Here is a 20,064-nt window from a genome sequence, read left to right on the forward strand (position 1 = left end):
AGGCGCATGATACCGCCCATTGCAACACCCTCCCGGTCAAGGTGAAAGCATTTTCACGGAAACCAGAGGCAAAGGCCACGATGTTGTTCACGATGTTGTTATGACAACGTTGCTTCTGAAAGCCAGATTGGGGAGCGAAAGGGCAATGTTCGTATTCGTCCCCTCTGAGCTACCGTAGTCGAGCGTCGCCGCCAGCTGGAGGAAGGTTAGCCAAGAGTCGGCGTAGTGAGTCCCAAAGGGCCAGACCGCTCATCCTCTGCCCCCGGATGTACGGATGTACGCAGAACACACGCACCCCCCCCCCCTCCAAGGGAAACTGTTCCCACCCCGTCTTTCCTTCACCGCCCCTCCTCTCCTCCGACCCCTGATTGGCTAGAATCGAGGGCGGGCTTAAACACACATTGGCGCCCGGAGTCCTTTTCCCTCCTCCTCCCGCTATCTTGACGCGTTCCGAAACCCATTCTCCATCCAGCCAATTACTAGAGGTTTCCTCTTTCTTGTCTTCTTTCTCCCCGCCCCTAACATCCCCTCCCCACTCCTGCTCTGGATTTACCGCGCGCGCGAGCACTCCTGGATCCAGCGCCTGCGTAGTGGTTGTTTAGCCTGCTGCTAAGCCAGCACGTGGGGTCGCTTAGTCCTGCGCCGCTCCAGGGTGTCTTGCTTCTGGAGGACAGTGATACGTGAAGAGGGCTGTGAGCAGAGAAGGACTATGGCGCCAGCTGAAATCCTCAACGGGAAGGTGGTCTCCGCGTAAGCCACTAGTCCTTCCAACTTGGGGGCAGGATTGGGCTGCGGGACTGGGGGGCCCACACTCTCTCGCCTCTTTGGATGTTGCACTGAGAGAGGGGAGAAAAGGAAGCACAGTTGTCCAGGGTTGAGCAGAGGGCTCCGTAGGAACATGATGGGAGATGCACTTGTTTCCAGAGTGGTCCTGGGTCCTAGAGGAGGGCTCAAGTTCATGGCAAGGTTTCCCTATAGGACCTGCCTGCCTCCCATCCCCCCCCAGGTAGCGGGGCACCCCCTCGGCGGCCTGGGACAAGAGTTGTTCTGTCCTTTAATAAAATTTCCTCTCAAGATAAGAGGATCGTCAGATTGCACATTTATTCCCCAGGAACTACTCCTATGTCGGAACTCTCTGGAATCCGGGCAGTATTCCGGTATAGCCCCCCCTGGAATCCAGGGAAACTTACCACTTGTTTAAGGCCCTCCCCCCCCCCCCCCCCGCCCGCGATTTTCTCCTCTTAACTATTTCTAGTACTGAAGACAGGTCAATGGTCATTTTCATTGTTGCTGTCCTTGACAGCCTCACTGGAATTGGAAAATCGACAAAACCTACCACGGCCCACAAGTACACTTGGTGGACATGTGATTGTCAGAAACTTCTTGTAGGATCATGCCTTTTATTTCCTTTACACAGAGTTGTTTAACCTACAATTCCCCAAGGATTGGAATAGTAGGGGAGTGCTTTAATGTATCATTGTAGATGTGAAATTGGAATTGTGGGTAAAGGCGATATGTTCTTTTAGAATCCTGTTTCTGTGACCCTTAACCTTGTCTGCCACTTAATAACTAATACAACTAAAGTAGCAAAGTCTGTCAAAAGCTATTCTTAGTGCACTAAGAATGGAACTGATAGATGGCATGGGTGCTCCCAAACCAGACTTGAGATTTAGAGAAGTAGAGAGAAATGTAAAACGGATAGTATTAGAGGTAACCAGTTAGGGTGAAGAAATTCCAGTTTCTTGGACTAAAAACTTGGTCAGGGGAGGGGACATATCGGGTAGCTGAAGAATTGATGTCTTCAAGAGACTTGAGAGCAGGGACTATTATTTTCTTTCCTCTTGTATACTATTGTCTTCATTTTACAGGTGAGGAAACCGAGGCTAAGTGGCTCACTAGTAAGTCTTTGGCGCCAGATTTTGGCTGAAAGTAGTGGATTATTTCTTCATTCTAGAGGTTTTTGTAAAAAAAATTTTAAATTTCCCCGTTTTTCTCCTCATAGTATTTTATTTTTTCACAATTACATGTAAAGATAGCTTTCAACATTCGTTTTTGTAAGATTTTGCATTCCAAATTTTTCTACCTTCCCTTCTCCCTCCCTAAGACTGCAGTCTCATGTTGTACTCATATTGAACATATTTACACTTTAGTTATGTTGTAAAAGAAAAATCAGAGTAAGAGGGAAAAAACAGTAGAAAGGAAAAAAGTGAAAATAGTATGCTTTTGATCTACATTCAGACTCCATAGTTCTTTCTTTGGATGTAGAGAGCATTTTCCATCATGGGTCTTTTAAAATTGTCTTTGATCATTGTAATTCTTGTTTGGTTGGTGGGTTTTTTTTTGGTTTTTGTTTTTTTTTAGGCAACGGGGGTTAAGTGACTTGCCCATGGTCACACAGCTAGTAAATGTCAAGTGTCTGAGGCTGGATTTCAACTCAGGTACTCCTGAGTCCAGGGCCGGTGCTTTAACCACTGCGCCATCTAGCTGCCCCGATCATTGTAATTCTGAGAAAAGCTAAGTCTATCATAGCTGATCATTGCACAATGTTGCTGTTACTGTGTATAATGTTCTCCTGGTTCTGCTCACTTCATTCAGCATCAGTTCATGTAAGTCATTCCAGATTTTTCTGAAATCTGCCTGCTCCTCATTTCTTACAGCACAATGGAATTCCATTACATTCATATACCACAACTTGTCCAGCCATTCCCCAATTGATGGGCATCCATTCAATTATTCTTTGCCACCACAAAGAGAGCTGCTATAAATATTTTTGTACATGTGGGTCCTTTTCCCTTTTTTATGATGTCTTTGGATTACAGACCTAGTAGTGGTATTGCTGGGTCAAAGGGTATGCACAGTTTGATTGCTCTATGGTCATAGTTCCAAATGGCTCATTCTGGAGGTTTTCAAGCAGGGTCATGTGTGTTTTAGAAAGGATTGTTGTTCAGATGTGATTTTGTCTGTTGCCCAATGGGTATTGTCAATTCTCCAACTTCAGTGAAGTTCTCAAGGATAGCAGCAGTGACAATGACCTTTGACTGGTCTCCATTGTCATGAAGGAAAGCACCCACATGACTGAAAGACATGTGGGTTGGTGGTGGTGGTGGGGTTTAAATTTATTTTTTAAGATGAATAATTGGTAAGGTCTCTGAGACTCCTTCCAACTCAGTTTTAAATGATACTTTTGTGATTTGGACAGGTAAGTCATTTAGTATCACTGCGCCTCAATTTCCTCTTCAGTATATAAAATGAAGAAATTAGATTAGATGGTCTTGGTCTCTAAGGTTCCCCTGGCTCTAAATATTTGATCCTATGATTATTGTCAATATAGACAGTTAGGTGGCACAGTGGGCAGTACTAGGTGTGGAGTCAGGTAGAACTGAGCTCAAATATGGGCTCAGACATTTAATCAACTGTGACCTTGGGCAAGTCACTTCAGTTTTCTCCTTTGTAAGATGGGGATAATAATAGCAACTACCTCCCAACTACCTCAACTAAGCACTTAAGTGCCTATGCAAAATAATATAACACTCCCTTCCCTCTAGGAGTTTTTAGTCTCTTATAGTTGGAACTTTATGTTTGTTGTTGTTTGGGGGCAATGAGGGTTAAGTGACTTGCCCAGGGTCACACAGCTAGTGTCAAATGTCTGAGGCAGGATTTGAATTCAGGTCCTCCTAAATCCAGGGCCAGTGCGTCATCCACTTCGCCACCTAGCTGCCCCCCCCCCATTGTTTTTGTTTTTGTTTTTTAAAAACTAATTAAATGTGATTTGGGTTATCACTTAGAAGCCTTCTGGAGCTGGTTGACAATCTGGAGGCACTGAAACCTAAAACTGGATCTTCTGAACCATTTTTTAAAAAAAATTAATAAAGTATTTTATTTTTTTTCCCGTTACATGTAAAGATAGTTCTCAACTTTTGTTTATACAAGCTTTCCAATTTCATATTTTTCTCCCTCCCCCCTCCCTTAGACAGCAGGTAATCTGATATAGGTTTTATTTATACACACACACACACACACACACACACACACACACACACACACACACACACACATATAATAACATTAAACATATTTCTGCATTAGTCATGTTATAAGAGAAAAATCAACAATGATGAAAAACCTCAAAATAGAAAAACATCAGCACCAAAAACAAAAGAAATAGTATGATTCATTCAGCATCTATACTCCACAGGTTGTTTTTTTTTCCCCCTGGATTTGGAGATCCTCTTCTGTACCATTGCATTGGTGAGAAGAATATAGTCCATCACAGTAGATCAACACTCAGTGTTGATGATACTGTGTACAATGTTCTTCTGGTTCTGCTCATCATCAGCTCATGCAAGACCCTCCAGGTTTCTCTGAACTCCTGCTCATCATTTCTTACAGCACAATAGTATTCCATTGTATTCATATACCACAACTTGTCCAGCCATTCCCCAATTGATGGGCACCCCCTCAACTTCCAATTCCTTGCCACCGTAAAGAGCAGCTATAAATATTTTTGTACATGTGGGTCCCTTTCCCCTTTCCATGATTTCTTTGGGCAAAAGACCCCAAAGTGGTATTGTTGGGTCAAAGGGTATGCACAGCTTTATCGCCCTTTGGGCATAATTCCAAATTGCTCTCCAGAATGGTTGGATCAGTTCACAGCTCCACCAACAACGCATTAGTGTTCTGAACCATTTTGTAGCTGCATCTTTTGAGAAGGCACCATTGTCAAGGTGTTTTAGGCACATTCATATAATAGCTGTTACCCCATTCTAATCATCCTAAGAAAAAAAGAAAAAATGGTAATGATTTGGTATTCTGGGAGTAGGGAACAGTATGTTCTGCTGTATAATTCTACCTCTGCACTCCTACCAAGTCCAGGGCTGCAAAAGTACCGTTTATTGTGTTTTCTTGGGGTTAATGCAAAGATGATAATGACTAGTAATTTACCCTTTAGCCAAAATGAGAATTGTGTCTGTTAACAGAGTTGAAAGCAATCTCCAAGAGAAACTCTTAGATTTGAGAACCCTTTTGCTTACAAAAGATGTCCCTTCAGTCTGCCCTGTAAGACAAAAGGACAGGTCTTCCCCAAATGATTTTAAGTGTTGAATTTGCTCTGGATCCTAAATATAGAGTTCTTATCCCCTACCTCCTAGCTGGAAGGAAAACTTTCCTTAGAAATATCTAGTCATTCTTATTCACATATAAATTGTTTTGGTTGCAGTTTCCACAGGGTAATCCAAAGGAACTTGGGAAAAGAACACTAGTCTTAGAGTCAGAATTCTTGGATTTGTGTTTGGCTAAGCTATACACAGAATTGGAAGTCACTTCAGGGGCCAACTAGGCCAAACTCATAAGTGGAGAATCATCAGGCCTTTGCTTGAAGACTTCCTGTGACTGGGAAAAGGCAGCCCCTTCATAAGAAGCCTAAATCTGCCTCGTTGTCAGCAAGTCATTCAGTCAGTAAACATTTATTAAGCATCTAAACTGAAAGGGAAGACATCCTTACCTCTCTAGAAGCTCAGTCTAATGGGGGAGATATAACATGTAGACATCCAAGAACAAAAAAGATATATACAGGATAAATTGGAGATAATCAATAGATGCAACATGCTAGTATTAAAGGGCTTGGGAAAGGCATCTTGTAGAAGATAGTTCTAAGTCTGTAAAATATGAATTATAATACTTGCATTCCCCACCCTCAGAAACAGCATGAGGACTATGCTTTGTAAACTTTAAGGTGCTATCTGAATCTTAAGAAGCAGCATGCGAGTGCTAGAGAACTTTCCTTGGAGTTAGGAAGCCTGGGTACCGGTCCAACCTCAGACATGCATACACTTGCTTGGCAAGGCACATAACCTCAGTGCCAGATGCAGGCAATCACTCATTTCTCCCCCAAGCCAAATTTATACCTAATTGTGAATGTTAAGACCTTACACTGGCTTCTAGCATCCCCTTTTTTCTGTAGGCAGTAGATCCCAAACCTAACAGCCAAATATGTCTCTCCCACTCTGGGTATCCTCCCTGAAAACTACTGCCCTCAAAAAGCTATTTTCTTATTACTTTTCTAATACCTCTCTTTTTTTTTTTTGAGTGGGTCAATGAGGGTTAAGTGACTTGCCCAGGGTTACACAGCTAGTAAGTGTCAAGTGTCTGAGGCTGGATTTAAACTCAGGATCTCCTGAATCCAGCCAGGGCCGATGCTTTATCCACTGCGACATCTAGCTGCCCCCTCTCATACCTCTTTACCAAATCAGTACCCCAGTCAATCACGAAACATTTTTTAGGCTTGCTATTTCTCAGGCTTTGTGCTAGGGATTCAAAGGCAAACATTTAAAAACCCCTGTTCCTCCCTCTGCTATTTGTGAAATATCTCCCAATTATATTTTAATCTGGTTCCCTTAGCACAAAATTAATATTTAGTGCCTCTAAATAATTCCTCTGCCTCCCCCCCCTTTTTTTTTTTAATGTTGCTCTATCTCTAACCACCATCCTGATCCTTCCAGCTAAGACTTTTTGAAACTGGTTTCAACAATTTAGATTGGGTGGAATGAAAAACAAATGGGACAAGTCATTAAATTTATGTTAGTGGTCATCAGAGACTGTTTCACTCTAGCTACCTTTCCAGTCTTAGTTCTTGTTAGATTTCTCCATGAATAGTTTCCCCAATCTCAGCACTTCCCTTGATTTACATAAACTGCCCCCCACTGAGTATTAATCTCAAAAGTTTAATTTTTTTCAGGAACACATTCAATAAATATTTGAGTACTTCCAGTGTGGTAATTGCAATGGGAGATACAAAGATAAATAAGGTGCATTTCTTCTTAGGGAACTTACAGTCTAGCAAGGAAGAAAGACGTGTACATATATGTATATATACATATATGTTATTACAATACAAGCAGTATATTATTTGCCTTGAGAATGATATAAACAAAGAAATTGGGAATTCAAAGGAAGGAGAAATTGCTTGGGAATACCCAAAGCAATAAATAGTACTAGCTTTTGTTCTTAATAGCCCTTAAAGTTTACAAAGCAATTTGCTTAAAATAACCCTATGAAGTATTATCTTCATTTTATAGGTGAAGGAAATTGAGGCTTAGAGAGGTTTTTATTTTTGTCTAGTAAAGAACTGAGATTCACACTAAGGTCTTAGATTGACTTCAAGTTCAACACTTAGTCTATTATCTGATGTTTCTAAAGTCTGTGAGGTCATGGTCTAGATTTCTCTCATAATTCTGAAATATTACTGAATAGCTCTGGTTCATGAAATAATTGGTTTGAGATAGGCGTAACAAAAATTCTAAAATTAAGACCTATGAGGAACCTTGAGAGCAGAATTTCTTATCCTGGGGTCTGAATTTTTTTTTTTTAATAACTGTTTCAATATAATTGGTTTCCTTTGTAACATTATGACTTCATTTTATATATTTAAGAAACATTAATCTGAGAAGGGGTCCATAAACTTCATTATACTACCAAAGGCATCTGTAACACAAAAAAGGTTAAGAATCCTGCTTTAGCGGTAATCTAGTCTCTTTATAGATGAGGAAACAGGCTCAGAGAAGTTACATGACAAACTAACATAGCTAGCTGGTTAGTTAGTCAAATAACAACAATGTATTGGGGGGGGGGGGGGCAATGAGGGTTAAGTGACTTGCCCAAAGTCACACAGCTAGTAAGTGTCAAGTATCTGGGGCTGGATTTGAACTCAGGTCCTCCTGACTCCAGGGCTGGTGCTTTATCCACTGTGCCACCTAGCTGCCCCAACAATATTTTTAATAATGATAATATAAAAGCTACTAGGCATGAACTGAGTCCAGTACTTTTTGTATCATATTTTGTTCCCCCTCATGAATAATTAATTATCCACAGATAATTCCCCAAGTTTCATTTTGGGCAATATTTTCAATTTCTTCCCTGCTCAAAATGAGCAGGTAAGAAAGCAGAATGGAAATATCTCTGTTGATCCCTGTTTACTGTCTTCAGAATTGCTGACCAGTCATGAAAGGCCTACATGATTCCCCACATGGATTAATAATAGGAGGAAAATAATATTTGCACCTCGTTGAACACCAGGTGGTGTTACAGCCAGTGGCTTGTATTTATATGTATTTCTGTTTTATCATATTTTATGATAAAGTATTTTCAGGCAGAATTGTATTATGGAATCAAACGTCAGAGACAAAGTTAGAATGAACAAGATTCCTGGACAAGAGTATTAGATTGGGAAAGGAATATTAGAGGTTATCTATTGCAAGGTGCTCATTTAAATTAAAACTCACGGAGTCTTAGCAAATTAGTGAGTTACAGCTAAGATTTAGGGTCCCAAATGTCTTTCCATTCATTATGCTAAGTATAAAGCTTATCTCTGTAGACACTACATAATCAAGGCAGTTTGTACTATAAACAAAGTTCTACCATATCTTCTCTTTAAAATTAAGAAAAAGAAATTTCTAAGTTATATACTCTTATGATCAGGAAGATAGTTTGGCTCTGAAAATTTCTTTTGCAATTTAATATATAATTAATTCAAAGCAAACATTTTGTACCTTTTAGAAATAATTTAATATATTATGAAATCAAAGTAGACATGCATACCTTTGAGAAAGAAACAGGAAACTTTACTGCATTTCAGGTAGGAGAATTGAGTTCTTGAATCATAGAATGTGAGAAACTAGTAATGTTGGGATGGAAAATTTTAATTGCTGTTTTGAAAGTTTCTATGCATTTTTAATGGAAAGTTTTTTTTTTTAACTTATCAAGAGAGATTACACAAAGTTATATTATTTACTTGGGTAGCTTTTCTTCTCAGTTTCTCTATTATGTAAATTATGTTGAAGTTATTTACCACTACTATCGGGTTTTTCTCCCCAGAAAAGCTCATGGCAGCATACAAAATAGATTTGAAAGGGGTAGAATTTGCAACAAATTCATAAAAATTGATTGTGTATTTGTATTGGTATCTGCGGTCCTACTTTTAAAATAGAAGTTTTTATATAATTCCTAGCTGAGAACATAATTACTTTAATTGCTTATCCAGACCTAGCCAAGTTTTAGCTCCATGTGAGGGAAGTTTTCCTAATAATTAGAACGTTCTAAAAATAGAATGTCCAGGTTGTGAATTCCTCAGGACTGGGAGCCTTCAGGTGAAAGTTGAAAGCTTCATTTGTTGGATATTTTGTGAATGGGATTTATGCTTTGGGTAGCATTGGACTAGATAACCTCTGTGCTCCATCCCAGCTCTGTAATTCACTTATGGATTCCTTGTTGCTGCTTTTGCCCTCTGACCGCTTAAGAACACTTCTAGCTCTAAATAAATGATCCCATCATAATTTCCCTGATTGTGTAAAGTATTAATTTTTTTTTACAATTTTAGACTCATATTCATGTAAAGTGTTTAAAATGGCTTGTATTCTTAAGCTCGTTGGTTTTTTGTTTTGATTAAGGAAAATGTGACTCACTATACTTTCAATTTCAGTGTGGCCCAAAACGAGAAGTGCCTGCTTTATGTTTCTGAATTATTCTGCTTTTGTTCTTTTTATCAGGCATAAGAGAATTTTGACCTAGTGTCTGGGGGGAGGGGTGAAAGAGAAGTGTTCATATCTTATAATTTCTTTGGGGCTAAGGTTTCTGATAATTGTCAGGTCTGATGATTAACCATTGTTATATTAGCAGAGCTGCTAAATTACTCATTACCTACAAGAATGCCTCCTGATACCAAACTTGATTGCTCTGTCCATAAGCCTCAACAAGAGAAAGAGGAGTATTAATTTTCTTCTGATGACCTTTTTACAAATGGGAGTGTCTTGAGGCATAGATTTGAAGTGAGTTGTTTATAACCTGACCCTAATTACTTTGAATTTCAGTTTTAAAGCCCTTCATTTGAGAATCTACCAGATTCCTAACATCCAGATACAGTGGAGTAGGAGTATGCTTCCACTTGCAAAAAGATTAGTATTCATTTTAGAGACACAGAGAAAACAAAAAATAGTAAAAGCATGGTTAATTATACATGGTTCTTATATCTGTAGCTTTACCTAAATGTAATCTGTTCTGTTCATTTGCAGTCAGGCCAACAAAACTAGCCAGAAAATGGAGAAAAACTAAATTCCAGGTTTATGAAAGTCAGACTTCAGTTGACAAAGATTCATTTGACTGGAATAGGAAAAAAACAAGTGCTTGTTTACACTTTGAACCATTGCCTCACTGGTTGGGTAGGCTTTTCAACAGGAAGGTAGTGCCCTTGACCAGGGCCAATAAAAATATTTGTCTTAAACTCAGGTAATCTGATGAAGAGATCTTTAAACTGAAAATGGAAGGGGGAGAGAGAGAATTGCTTAAATCTGTCTACTAAGTCTCATATCATCGAAAGTAGCAGGTATAGCATAGGAAGAAGAATAGCAGAAAGAGGACCAGTAACTAACGGAAGACAATACTCAAGAAGAGAGCTAGAAGCAAAAACCCATAGCCTCAGATGCTGATGTACAGATGCACAAAGTATGTGTAATAGAGTGAACTAGGAAACTCCATGCTGAGAGACAAATCTGACCCGATAGGTATAACTGAGATATGTTAAGATGGGATTTATGACTGGAATATGGCCTTGGAAGGACATACCTTATTCAGAATGAACAAAAAAGATAAAAGAGGTTGTAGCATACCATTTTATATTGGGAAGATATATATATGTGTGTATATATATATATATATATATATATATACTCATGAGTCACAGAGCAACCAGACAAGGAAATAGAGCACTTAATTAAAGATCAACAGAGGGAGTGTCTTGCACCTGTGATTGGGTACATTTGGCATAATATTCCTTTCCCCCCTGTCTTCAGCTCTTTAATTTTTATATCACCTTCATTTCCCAAAATATCCTTCCTCAATCAACAGTCAATAAACATTTATTAAGTAACTGCTGTGTGCAAGGCACTGTGGATATAAGGACAAAAGTGATACTAGTTCTTGCCCTCAAGGAACTTGAATACAATCTGGAGAGGCAACATGTATATGCATAGGTAGATACAAAGTAGACACAAGGTGATGTGTGATGGGAAGGCACTAGCAGCTGGGGGTTTCAAGAAAGGAATCATGTAGAAGGTGGTATTTGAACTGAGCCTTGAAGGAAACTAGGTATTCTGAAAGATGGAGGTGAGAAGGGAAAGCATTTCCAGTGCAAAAGAACAAAGATGGGAATTGGAATGCTGGGTATGAGAATAACAAGAGTTTGGCTGAACTGAAGAAGCTCTTGACCGTGTGTGTGTGTGTGTGTGTGTGTGTGTGTGTGTGTGAGAGAGAGAGAGAGAGAGAGAGAGGGAGGGAATTTTTGGTAGTCTGATGGACCCCTTCTCAAAACAATATTCTTAAATGCGTAAAGTAAAAGTAAAATACATTAGATTATACATTTAGGTTCCAATTTTTATCCTTCCCTCCCCTACTCCTCCTTGAGGTGGTAAGCAATCAGATATAGGTCATACATATACATCCACTTTGAATGTCCAGTAGTCAGCACTATGGGACTGAAGCAGGAGAAAGAGACTTAGACATGAAATATAGGTGTGGGAGTCATCTGTATTAGGATGTGCTCTGGTGAAGTCTGTAAAAGTGTAGAGAGAGAAGAGATTAGGGCCTAGGATAGTCTTAGGGTATACCCACAGGGGCCTATTTTAGACAATGGTCTAAACCAGAAAAAGTGGTTAGAAAGGAAGAAGCAAGAGAAAGCAGCCTCACAATCTCAGGGAAGAGCAACCCTCCAGGAGTAATGAGTGGTAAAGTAGACTAATTGTTGAGATGGTTTTCCTTACTTAGTCTTAAATCTGCCTCTGCAAGTTAGCCCACTGCTCCTAGTGCCTACTTTTAGGGCTAAGCAGAATAAGTTTGACCCCTTTTTCAAGTTTGAAGGGCTCTTTCACAGCCATTCAAAATGCTTGGAATAATTCAACAAGTATTTATTATGTACCTTCTTTACCAGGCCCTGGAAATACAAAAACAAAAGGAAAAAGGCCCTGCCCTCTTGAAGACACCAATTCTTTATCTTTACCAACCCTAGCTTTTAGTCCAAGAAGCTACATTCCTTCACCTTAACTTGCACCCTCTACCTTCTAATACTGTGTCTCTTAAATATTACCACTATGCTTTGGGAGCAACTGTTCCAGGTCAGTCAATAAGCATTTCTTAAGTACTGTGACAATTTAAAAACATGAGAGACATACTATCTGGGTAATTTAATAATTTTATTAATAGGCTGGCAGGTTATTAATAAAAGGATGGCTAATGGCTGTCCCTCTCAGACCAAAAACCTTAGAGTTTTTTGGGTTTTTTTTAAGAGATTTTTGGCCGTGGGGTCACAGCTTATATGCCCTTCTAACTTTAGGTGGCCCATCACATAGCAATCACATCTAATTGGTCAACAGCAATCAAATCCAATTGGTTGACATGATTGGTGGTGGGTTATATTAAAATGAAGCTTGGGATATGGACTTAGGTCACTCAAATCTTGGTCAAAAAGACATCAGAGAAAGACTGTAGACCCCATCCAAGCTGATCAGAGCACAATGGTTTTAATCTAGATATGGTTTGGTGCAGGCTGAATCTTATCAGTAAAGTCTTTCAGTAACAACCTAAAGGACTTTAGAAAAAAGTGGGGAGGGAGTACGGAATATCCCCAAAATATTGATTATTAATAATTATTCTCACAGTACCTGCTATGTTCCAGGCACTGTACTAAGTCCTAGGGATATAATGAAAGGCAAGACTGTCCCTGCCCTAGAGGAGCTCATGATTTAATGGGGGAAGTGATATGCAAATGTGTACAAATAAGGACAAATGGGAAATAATCCACTGAGAGAAGGTCCTAGAAGTCAGAGGCATTGGGAAAGGCTTCCTGCAGAAGACTGGATTTTAAGGAAATCAGGAGGCAGAGATGAGGAGAGAAAACATTTCAAGCATGGAGGATAGTCAAGAGAAAAATGCCTGGAGGCAAGAGAGGCAGTGTCTTATTCAAGGAATAGCCAGGGAGCCAGTGTCACTATATCAGAGAATAAGAAAGTATAAGATTTGAAAGGTAGGAGAGAACTAGCTTATGATGGTCTTTGGATGCCAAATGATCTTGGAGGTCATAGCAAGCCACTGGAGTTTATTGAGTGATATGCTAAGACCTGTGCTTTGGGAAAATCACTTTGTCCATTTAATGGAGGATGCATTGGAGTGGTTAGAGACTTGAAACAAGGAGAGCATCCAGCAGGCTGTTGCAATAATCGAGTCACAGAAGGTCTCAAGAGAGCCTGTATCACAGTGGAGACAGAGGAGGAAAAGGGTCATATGTGAGAGATGTTAGGAAGGTAAAATCAATAGGCCTTAGCATCAAATTGGATATGGTCAGTGAAAGATAATGAAGAATAAAGAATAATACCTCAGTTGTGAGCCTGGGGGACTGGGACTGTGGTGTTGCTCTTAACAGCAATAAGGAAGTTTGGATAATGCAGGGTTTGGGAGGTCATGAATTCAGTTTTGGACATAATGAATTCAAAATGTCTACAAGACATACAGTTTGAGATGTCTAATAGACATTTGGAGATGAGAGGATGAAGGTAATAGAGAAGTTGGGATTGGATAAATCAATTTGAGAATCATCAGCTTGGACATAATACTTGAATGCTTGGGAGTTGATGAGCTCACCAAGTGAAATAATAGAGAAGAGAGCCCAAGATAGAACCTTGTCGGACACCCAGGATGTGACCTGGATGAAGATCCAGCAAAAGAGACAGAGAAGGCTCAATTAGGTAGAAGGAAAATCAGGAAAGAATAGTGTCCCGAAAATCTAGACATTACAGAGAGGTCAAGAAAGATAGGATTCAGAAAAGGCCATTGGATGTGGCAACTAAGGGATCATTGGTAACTTTGGAAAGAGAGTTGCAGTTGAATGATGAGGTTAGTGGTCAGATTGTAGAGAGTTTACTAGAAAGGGAGAGAAAAGGGAGGAGAGGCACCTGCGTAGATGGCAAGAGAGATATGGAACAGTAGCGGGAATGGAAGGATTGAGTGAGGGGTTTTGATAATGGAGGAGACATGGGCATGTCTGTAGGTAGCAGGAAAACAGCCAGTAGAGAGGGAGAGATTGAAATTATGTGAGAGTGGGAATTAAAGAGGAGGGCAATCTGCTGGAGAAGATTGGATGGAATAGGATGACCTTTGTGGGTGGAAGAGTTAGCCTTGTCAAGAAGGGCCCCACCTTCCATGTGAGATGATGGAAGAGAAAGTGGCAAGTCATCTTCTGAGAGGGAGGGGGAAGGAGGTGAAAGACTCAATTTTTTTCGGTAAAATATGAGCATGATTTTCAGCTGAGAGGGTAAGGAGGGGAGCCATGAGGAAGAATGAAAAGGTTTGGAAAAACTGCTGTATGTAGTGGGAGTGAGTCAGTTGGGGAGATATATAGGATTGCCCAGCTGCAGTGAGAGCCCAGTTGAGGTAAGTGCCTTCTGAGTGCATTTTAAGAACAAAATAGTTTATACTTTACTGTTAAAATAATATCAGGGGGCAGCTAGGTGGCGTAGTGGATAAAGCACTGGCCTTGGATTCAGGAGTACCCGAGTTCAAATCCAGCCTCAGACACTTGACACTTAACTAGCTGGGTGACCCTGGGCAAGTCACTTAACCCAAATTGCCCTGCAAAAATTAAAAACAAACAAACAAACAAAAAAATAATATCAGAATTATTAACTGACAGATGAAGTCAAGGGTCTTAGAATCATAGATTTAATTCTGGAAGGGAGTTCAAAGGCCATCTTGTCCCACCTCCTCATTTTGTAGATGAGGAAAATGAGGCCCAGGGTGGTCACATGACTTGTTCAAGTTTATACGGTTACTATCAACTGTGGTATTTGAAGCCAGGTCCTGACTGCATCCAAGGTTCTTTCTACAATACCATACACACTGTGTAGCAGGAATAGCATCCAAAAAACAGTGTTCTCCACATCTTCAATCCTGCATCTACACCCTGCTAGTTCAGTTGTGAGGTAACTAACCTCAGAATTAGTTTCTCCTTAGAAGGGAGATACATGACATTATTCCATAAAAGAGTTTGACAACCATCACTTATCCACTATCAGTGATTAATTCCCAGATGTCTAACACATTTTGTGGTTATTATAAAGGACATTTCTTTACCAGTTTCTTTTGATTCTTGGTGATTTATGGAGGCTTTTCATAGGAGTTACCTAATAGATAACCTTTTTTTGCATTGTGGATCTCTTTGTCAGTCTGGTGAAGCATACTGACCCCTTCTCTGAATGTTTTTTCCCTACATTTATAATTGAAAGAAATGTTACAATTTTTTTTTTCCCCTATCCAAGTTCATGAACTCTATCTGTGGACCCCAGGTTAAAAACCTCTGCACTAGATGTTCATCCAAGTGTCTCAGTGGGTTTTGTCCTTTTCGAGGACAGAAGCATTGGTCTTCAGTGCCAGGATGGAAAGTAACCAGTTTTAAGAAGTGGGAAAGTCAGTTTTTATCATAAGCTTTTGCTAAACAAATGGTCAAAATTCCCATGAACCGCAAGTCATAAAAAATTTTATTTTTTTTCCAGTTACATGTAAAGATAGTTTTCAGCATTTGTTTTTATAAGATTTTGAGTTCCAAATTTTTCTTGCTCCCTTCCTTCCCTCCCCTCTCTCCAAGACAAAGCAATCTGATATAGGTTATATATGTACAAACATATTAAACCTATTTCCACATTAATCATGTTGTAAAAGAAGAATCAGAACAAAAGGGGAAAACCTCAAAAAAAAAAGGTAGAAATTGTATGGTTCAATCTGCATTCAGATTTTACAGTTCTTTTTTCTGGATGTGTAGAACATTTTTCATCATGAGTCGTTTGGAATTGTCTTGGATCATTGTATTGCTGAGAAGAGCTAAGTCTGTCACATAATGTTGCTGTTACTGTGTACAGTGTTCTCCTGGTTCTTCTCACTTTACTCAGCATCAGTCCACTTAAGTTTTTCCAGGTTTTTCTGAAATCTGTCTGCTCATCATTTCTTATAGCACAGTAGTACGCCATTACATTCATATACCACAGCTTGTTCAGCCATTCCCCAGTTGATGGGCATCCCCTTGATTTCCAATTCTTTGCCACCACAAGAGAGCTGCTATAAATATTTTTGTACATATGGGTCCTTTCCTCTTTTTTAGGCTCTTTTTAGGATACAGACCTAATAGTGGTATTACTGGGTCAAAGGGTATGCACAGCCCTGTGGCCCTTTGGGCATAGTTCATGGAAAGTTTTACCAAAGGGGAGAGGGCAAAAGAAGAAATAGCTTGTGTCCCAGGTCACCAATGGATGGTTATATACTAGAGACCATAGTATGTACCATAACTCAAGGGCCTTAAGGGCAAGATTTCCCATAAATTTGAGAGCTGAGGGTAGGCACCCATGCTCTAGGATCTAGTACACTTCTTTGGAAGAGTATGTACCTTTGGTCACATTCCTGTTGATCCCTTTTCTTAAGAATCTAAAATACATGAATGATTATGTATGTAAATTTAAAATTAGGAGGAAGAAAAGAAACAATCATTTTTATAGCACTATACTTTATACTGTGCTAAGTGCTTTATAATCATATTTGGTCCTCACAACATTTCACAGGTTCTTACTTCACAGTTGAGGAAACTGAGGCAAATCAATTAAGTGACTTGCCTATGGTCACACATCTAGTGTCTGAGGCCACATTTGAACTTAGGTCTTCCTGACTCCAGACCCACCTTTTTATCTACTGTACCACCTAGCTGCCTCTAAATGCTGAAGCTAATAAAACAAAAAGTGGGTAACTTTAAAAGACCAATCTTAGAAGGAGAAATCAGACAAACCATTGAGAATCGCCCCATAAAAGGACACCAATCAGAAGTCAATTCTACCAGACTTTTAAGTACAAATAACTCCTGTGCATTGAATGACTTTGGAGGATAGGGGAAAGGGGAAGGAGGAAATTTAGTGAAATCTCAGCAAGAGAAAAAAAATAAGAGTACATGAATTTATCAGTAGAGAGTGAGCCTGTGATAAAATATGGTAAGGATTCTTGTTAGAAAAAAATTAAGATGTAAGAAAATACTTTCATAATATCATATAAGGACCTCTTTGAAAATGACTCAATTTTTATGCATTTGAGAAATGTTCAAAGTGTTTCCAATTAAAGATGAACATTAAACAGGGTTGACCGCTCTTGCCACTGCTTTTTAACATAGTTTTAGAAATCTTAGCAGTAAAGCATGAAAAACAAAATAAAGCAATAAATTATCTGTAGATGATATGTTTATATTCTTAAGGCAATAGTTAGTTGAGATAGTCAACAATGGAGAGAATTGCTTAAGTAAAGAAGCTATAGGTCAATAAAGTAAACTTCTAAAACTCTACATTTCTCTAGATGCTACTAAGAATCTGGAGAAACTAATAGAGAAATATCTTTTACAGTAACCACAAGATGTGTCAAGCATTTCTGTATTAATGCATCTAGACATGAAAGGCAGTGTAGCTAGAGGGTGGGTTTTAAAGTCAGGAAGACTTGAATTTAAGTACTGCCTTTGATCCATACTGGCCATGTGACCACCAAGAAGACCTCTTTGCAAGAGGCATGTCTCTAAGGCTAAGTTGAAAGGTTAGTTGCTGATCTCCAGTGGAGGGAATTTTCACACAGGGAGTCCTCTTCACCAGTAAAGTCACTGGTCTGATCAACCAAAAAGCTACTTATCAGGACATGCACTTAGGGTTGGAGGAGAGGAAAGAAGAAGATATGTATAAGACCTGTGCAAAGATAGCTTTTAATGATTTTAATAGATAAGGAAGAACTGGAAAAATAATTGGAGAGAGATCTTCCTGCTCATAGATTGAGTACAGTATGCATGCCTACAAACACACAAGAAGCAGTATGGCATACTGTATATAGAACAGACCTGTATAATGAGGCTGGAGAGAGGTTGTGGAAGGTCTTAAGTCAAACAGGAGTTTAAATGTTAACCTAAGGGCAGTAGGGAAGCCCTGGAACTTAAGTAGAGGGGCATGGTTAGAGCTGTGTATTACCTGTGGGGGGGAAAGACCAATAAAGAAGCCATTCTAGTACTCCAGGAGACCAGTGATAAGAGTCTGTGTGAGTAGTGAGGCTGGATATGGAATGAAGGTAAAAGATATTGCAGAGAAAGAAATGACAGGATTTGGCAGCTTATAGGGCAAGGGAAGGTAAAGAGCAGAAATAATGCCGATGTTTCAAACCTGTGAGACTGGAAGGGTATTGTTGCCTTTGATTGAAATAGAGAAGTTCAGAAGAGGAATGGGTTTGGTGGGAAAGAGAATGATTTCTGTTTTGGACATGATGACTCTGACCTGTCTAGGGGACATGCGATTTGAAATGTCCAGTGGGTGATGCAGGGATGATTGGAGCTCAGGAGAGAAACTTTAAAAATATGTAGATTTGGGAGGCACCTGCAGAGAGATGATGAGTAAACCCAGGGGAGCTAATGAATGGGGCCCAGGATAGAGCCTTGGCATGTCCTCACTGTTTGGCATCATATGGATGATGACTCCACAAAGGGGACTGAGGAGTGTGATCAGACAAGTATGAAGAGAGCCAGGAGAGAATAATGGCATGAAAACTCAGAAGAGAGAATATGAGAGGAAAGGATAGTCAGTAGTGTCAGAAGCCATTAAAAGGTTATCAGTAACTTTGAAGATAGTAGTTTCAGTTTAATGATGAGGTCAGAAAAAAGATTGCAGAAATTTGAGAAGAGGGGAGGCAGTAGAGGCAATGATAGTAGACAGCTTTTTTTTTTAAAGCTTTTTATATTATGAACTTAAGCATGAATAATTCAATATACAATGAGCAGAAAAGGAGGATTGTATAAGAAGCTAAACTACTACATAGTTTTAAAAAGTTTTTTAAGAATTGATAAAAATATGAGACAATGAGCAATAGCTCTCAGAACTGGAAATGATCAACAGCTTTTTGGGAAAAAATACAATTACTACTACTACTACTACTACTACTACTACTACTACTACTACTACTACTACTACTACTACTACTACTACTACTACAAATGCAGATCAAAACATTTGATGCTCTAGCCCCAAAGGTTACACCCATTAATTCCCCCAATTAATGAGTATGCTGTAGACAGTGAGAAAAGGAGGTGAGATCTAGGATTTTTTTTAATCATAAAGAGAGGAAAATAAAAAATAATTATCACAAAATTTGAGAGTTGGAAGGGACTCAGTGATAATTTCATCCAACTTATACACAGAGAATCTACACTATGTAATACAGAATAAGTAGTCATCTAATTTCTATTTGAGGATCTTCAAGAAGTAACCCTCTACCTCTTAAAGAACATTTGTTGTTATTTGTCCTTCTTTTTTTGGCTGGGCAGTAAAGGTTAAGTGACTTGCCTAGGGTCACACAGCTAGTAAGTGTCAAGTGTCTGAGGTCAGATTTAAATTCAGGTCCTCCTGAATCTAGGGCTGGTGTCTTATCCACTGTGCCACCCAGCTGCCCCCTTATCCTTTGTTCTTGAAGAGGATCATGACCTTGTACTGAATTGGATTTAAGTGAGGGAAGGCTGTGTAAGGTCACCAACCTCACTCTCCTCCAGAGCCATCTGGGTCCAGTGGCAAGTTATACATCAGGACAACTGGAGGTGGCCCTGGATGTTTAAGGCAATTGGGGTAGTAACTTGCCCAGCTAGTAAGTGGCTTGAGGTGACATTTGAACTCAGATCCTCTCAACTTGAGGGGCAGTGCTCTATCTACTGCATCACCTAATCGCCCCTAAAGAACATTTCAACTAAATTGATTGTTAGAAAGGGATGTTTCCCTCAAGCCTCTGTTTGCACCCTCTACCATTGCTCCTAGTTTTGCTTCTTGGGCCAGACTGAACAAGTCTAACTCCTCTTTCACATCCTAGCTTTTCAGATACTTGTCATAACTATCACTTCCTCTCTGAGTCTTCTGTTCTCCAAAGTAATTATGCCTAATTCCTTCAGCAAATCCTCAAATAATATGGACTCAAGCTCCTTTACCATCC

At 39.6% G+C, this 20,064-nt stretch overlaps 1 protein-coding gene across 2 annotated transcripts in view; it reads left to right on the forward strand.

Moving 5' to 3' along the window:
* The first annotated feature begins 535 nt into the window (after positions 1-535).
* MTHFD1 (methylenetetrahydrofolate dehydrogenase, cyclohydrolase and formyltetrahydrofolate synthetase 1) overlaps positions 536-20,064 on the forward strand; it is an 86,616-nt gene continuing 67,087 nt past the window's right edge. Inside the window, exon 1 of one of the 2 annotated variants that reach the window (XM_043986144.1) lies at positions 536-750. In XM_043986144.1, the coding sequence (XP_043842079.1) occupies positions 710-750 (41 nt within the window). In that variant the 5' untranslated portion in view covers positions 536-709. The remainder of the gene's footprint in view (positions 751-20,064) is intronic. The other variant, XM_043986145.1, reaches the window with a different exon arrangement.

The sequence above is a fragment of the Dromiciops gliroides genome, chromosome 2 (assembly GCF_019393635.1).
Source record: "Dromiciops gliroides isolate mDroGli1 chromosome 2, mDroGli1.pri, whole genome shotgun sequence".
Classification (NCBI taxonomy): domain Eukaryota; kingdom Metazoa; phylum Chordata; class Mammalia; order Microbiotheria; family Microbiotheriidae; genus Dromiciops; species Dromiciops gliroides.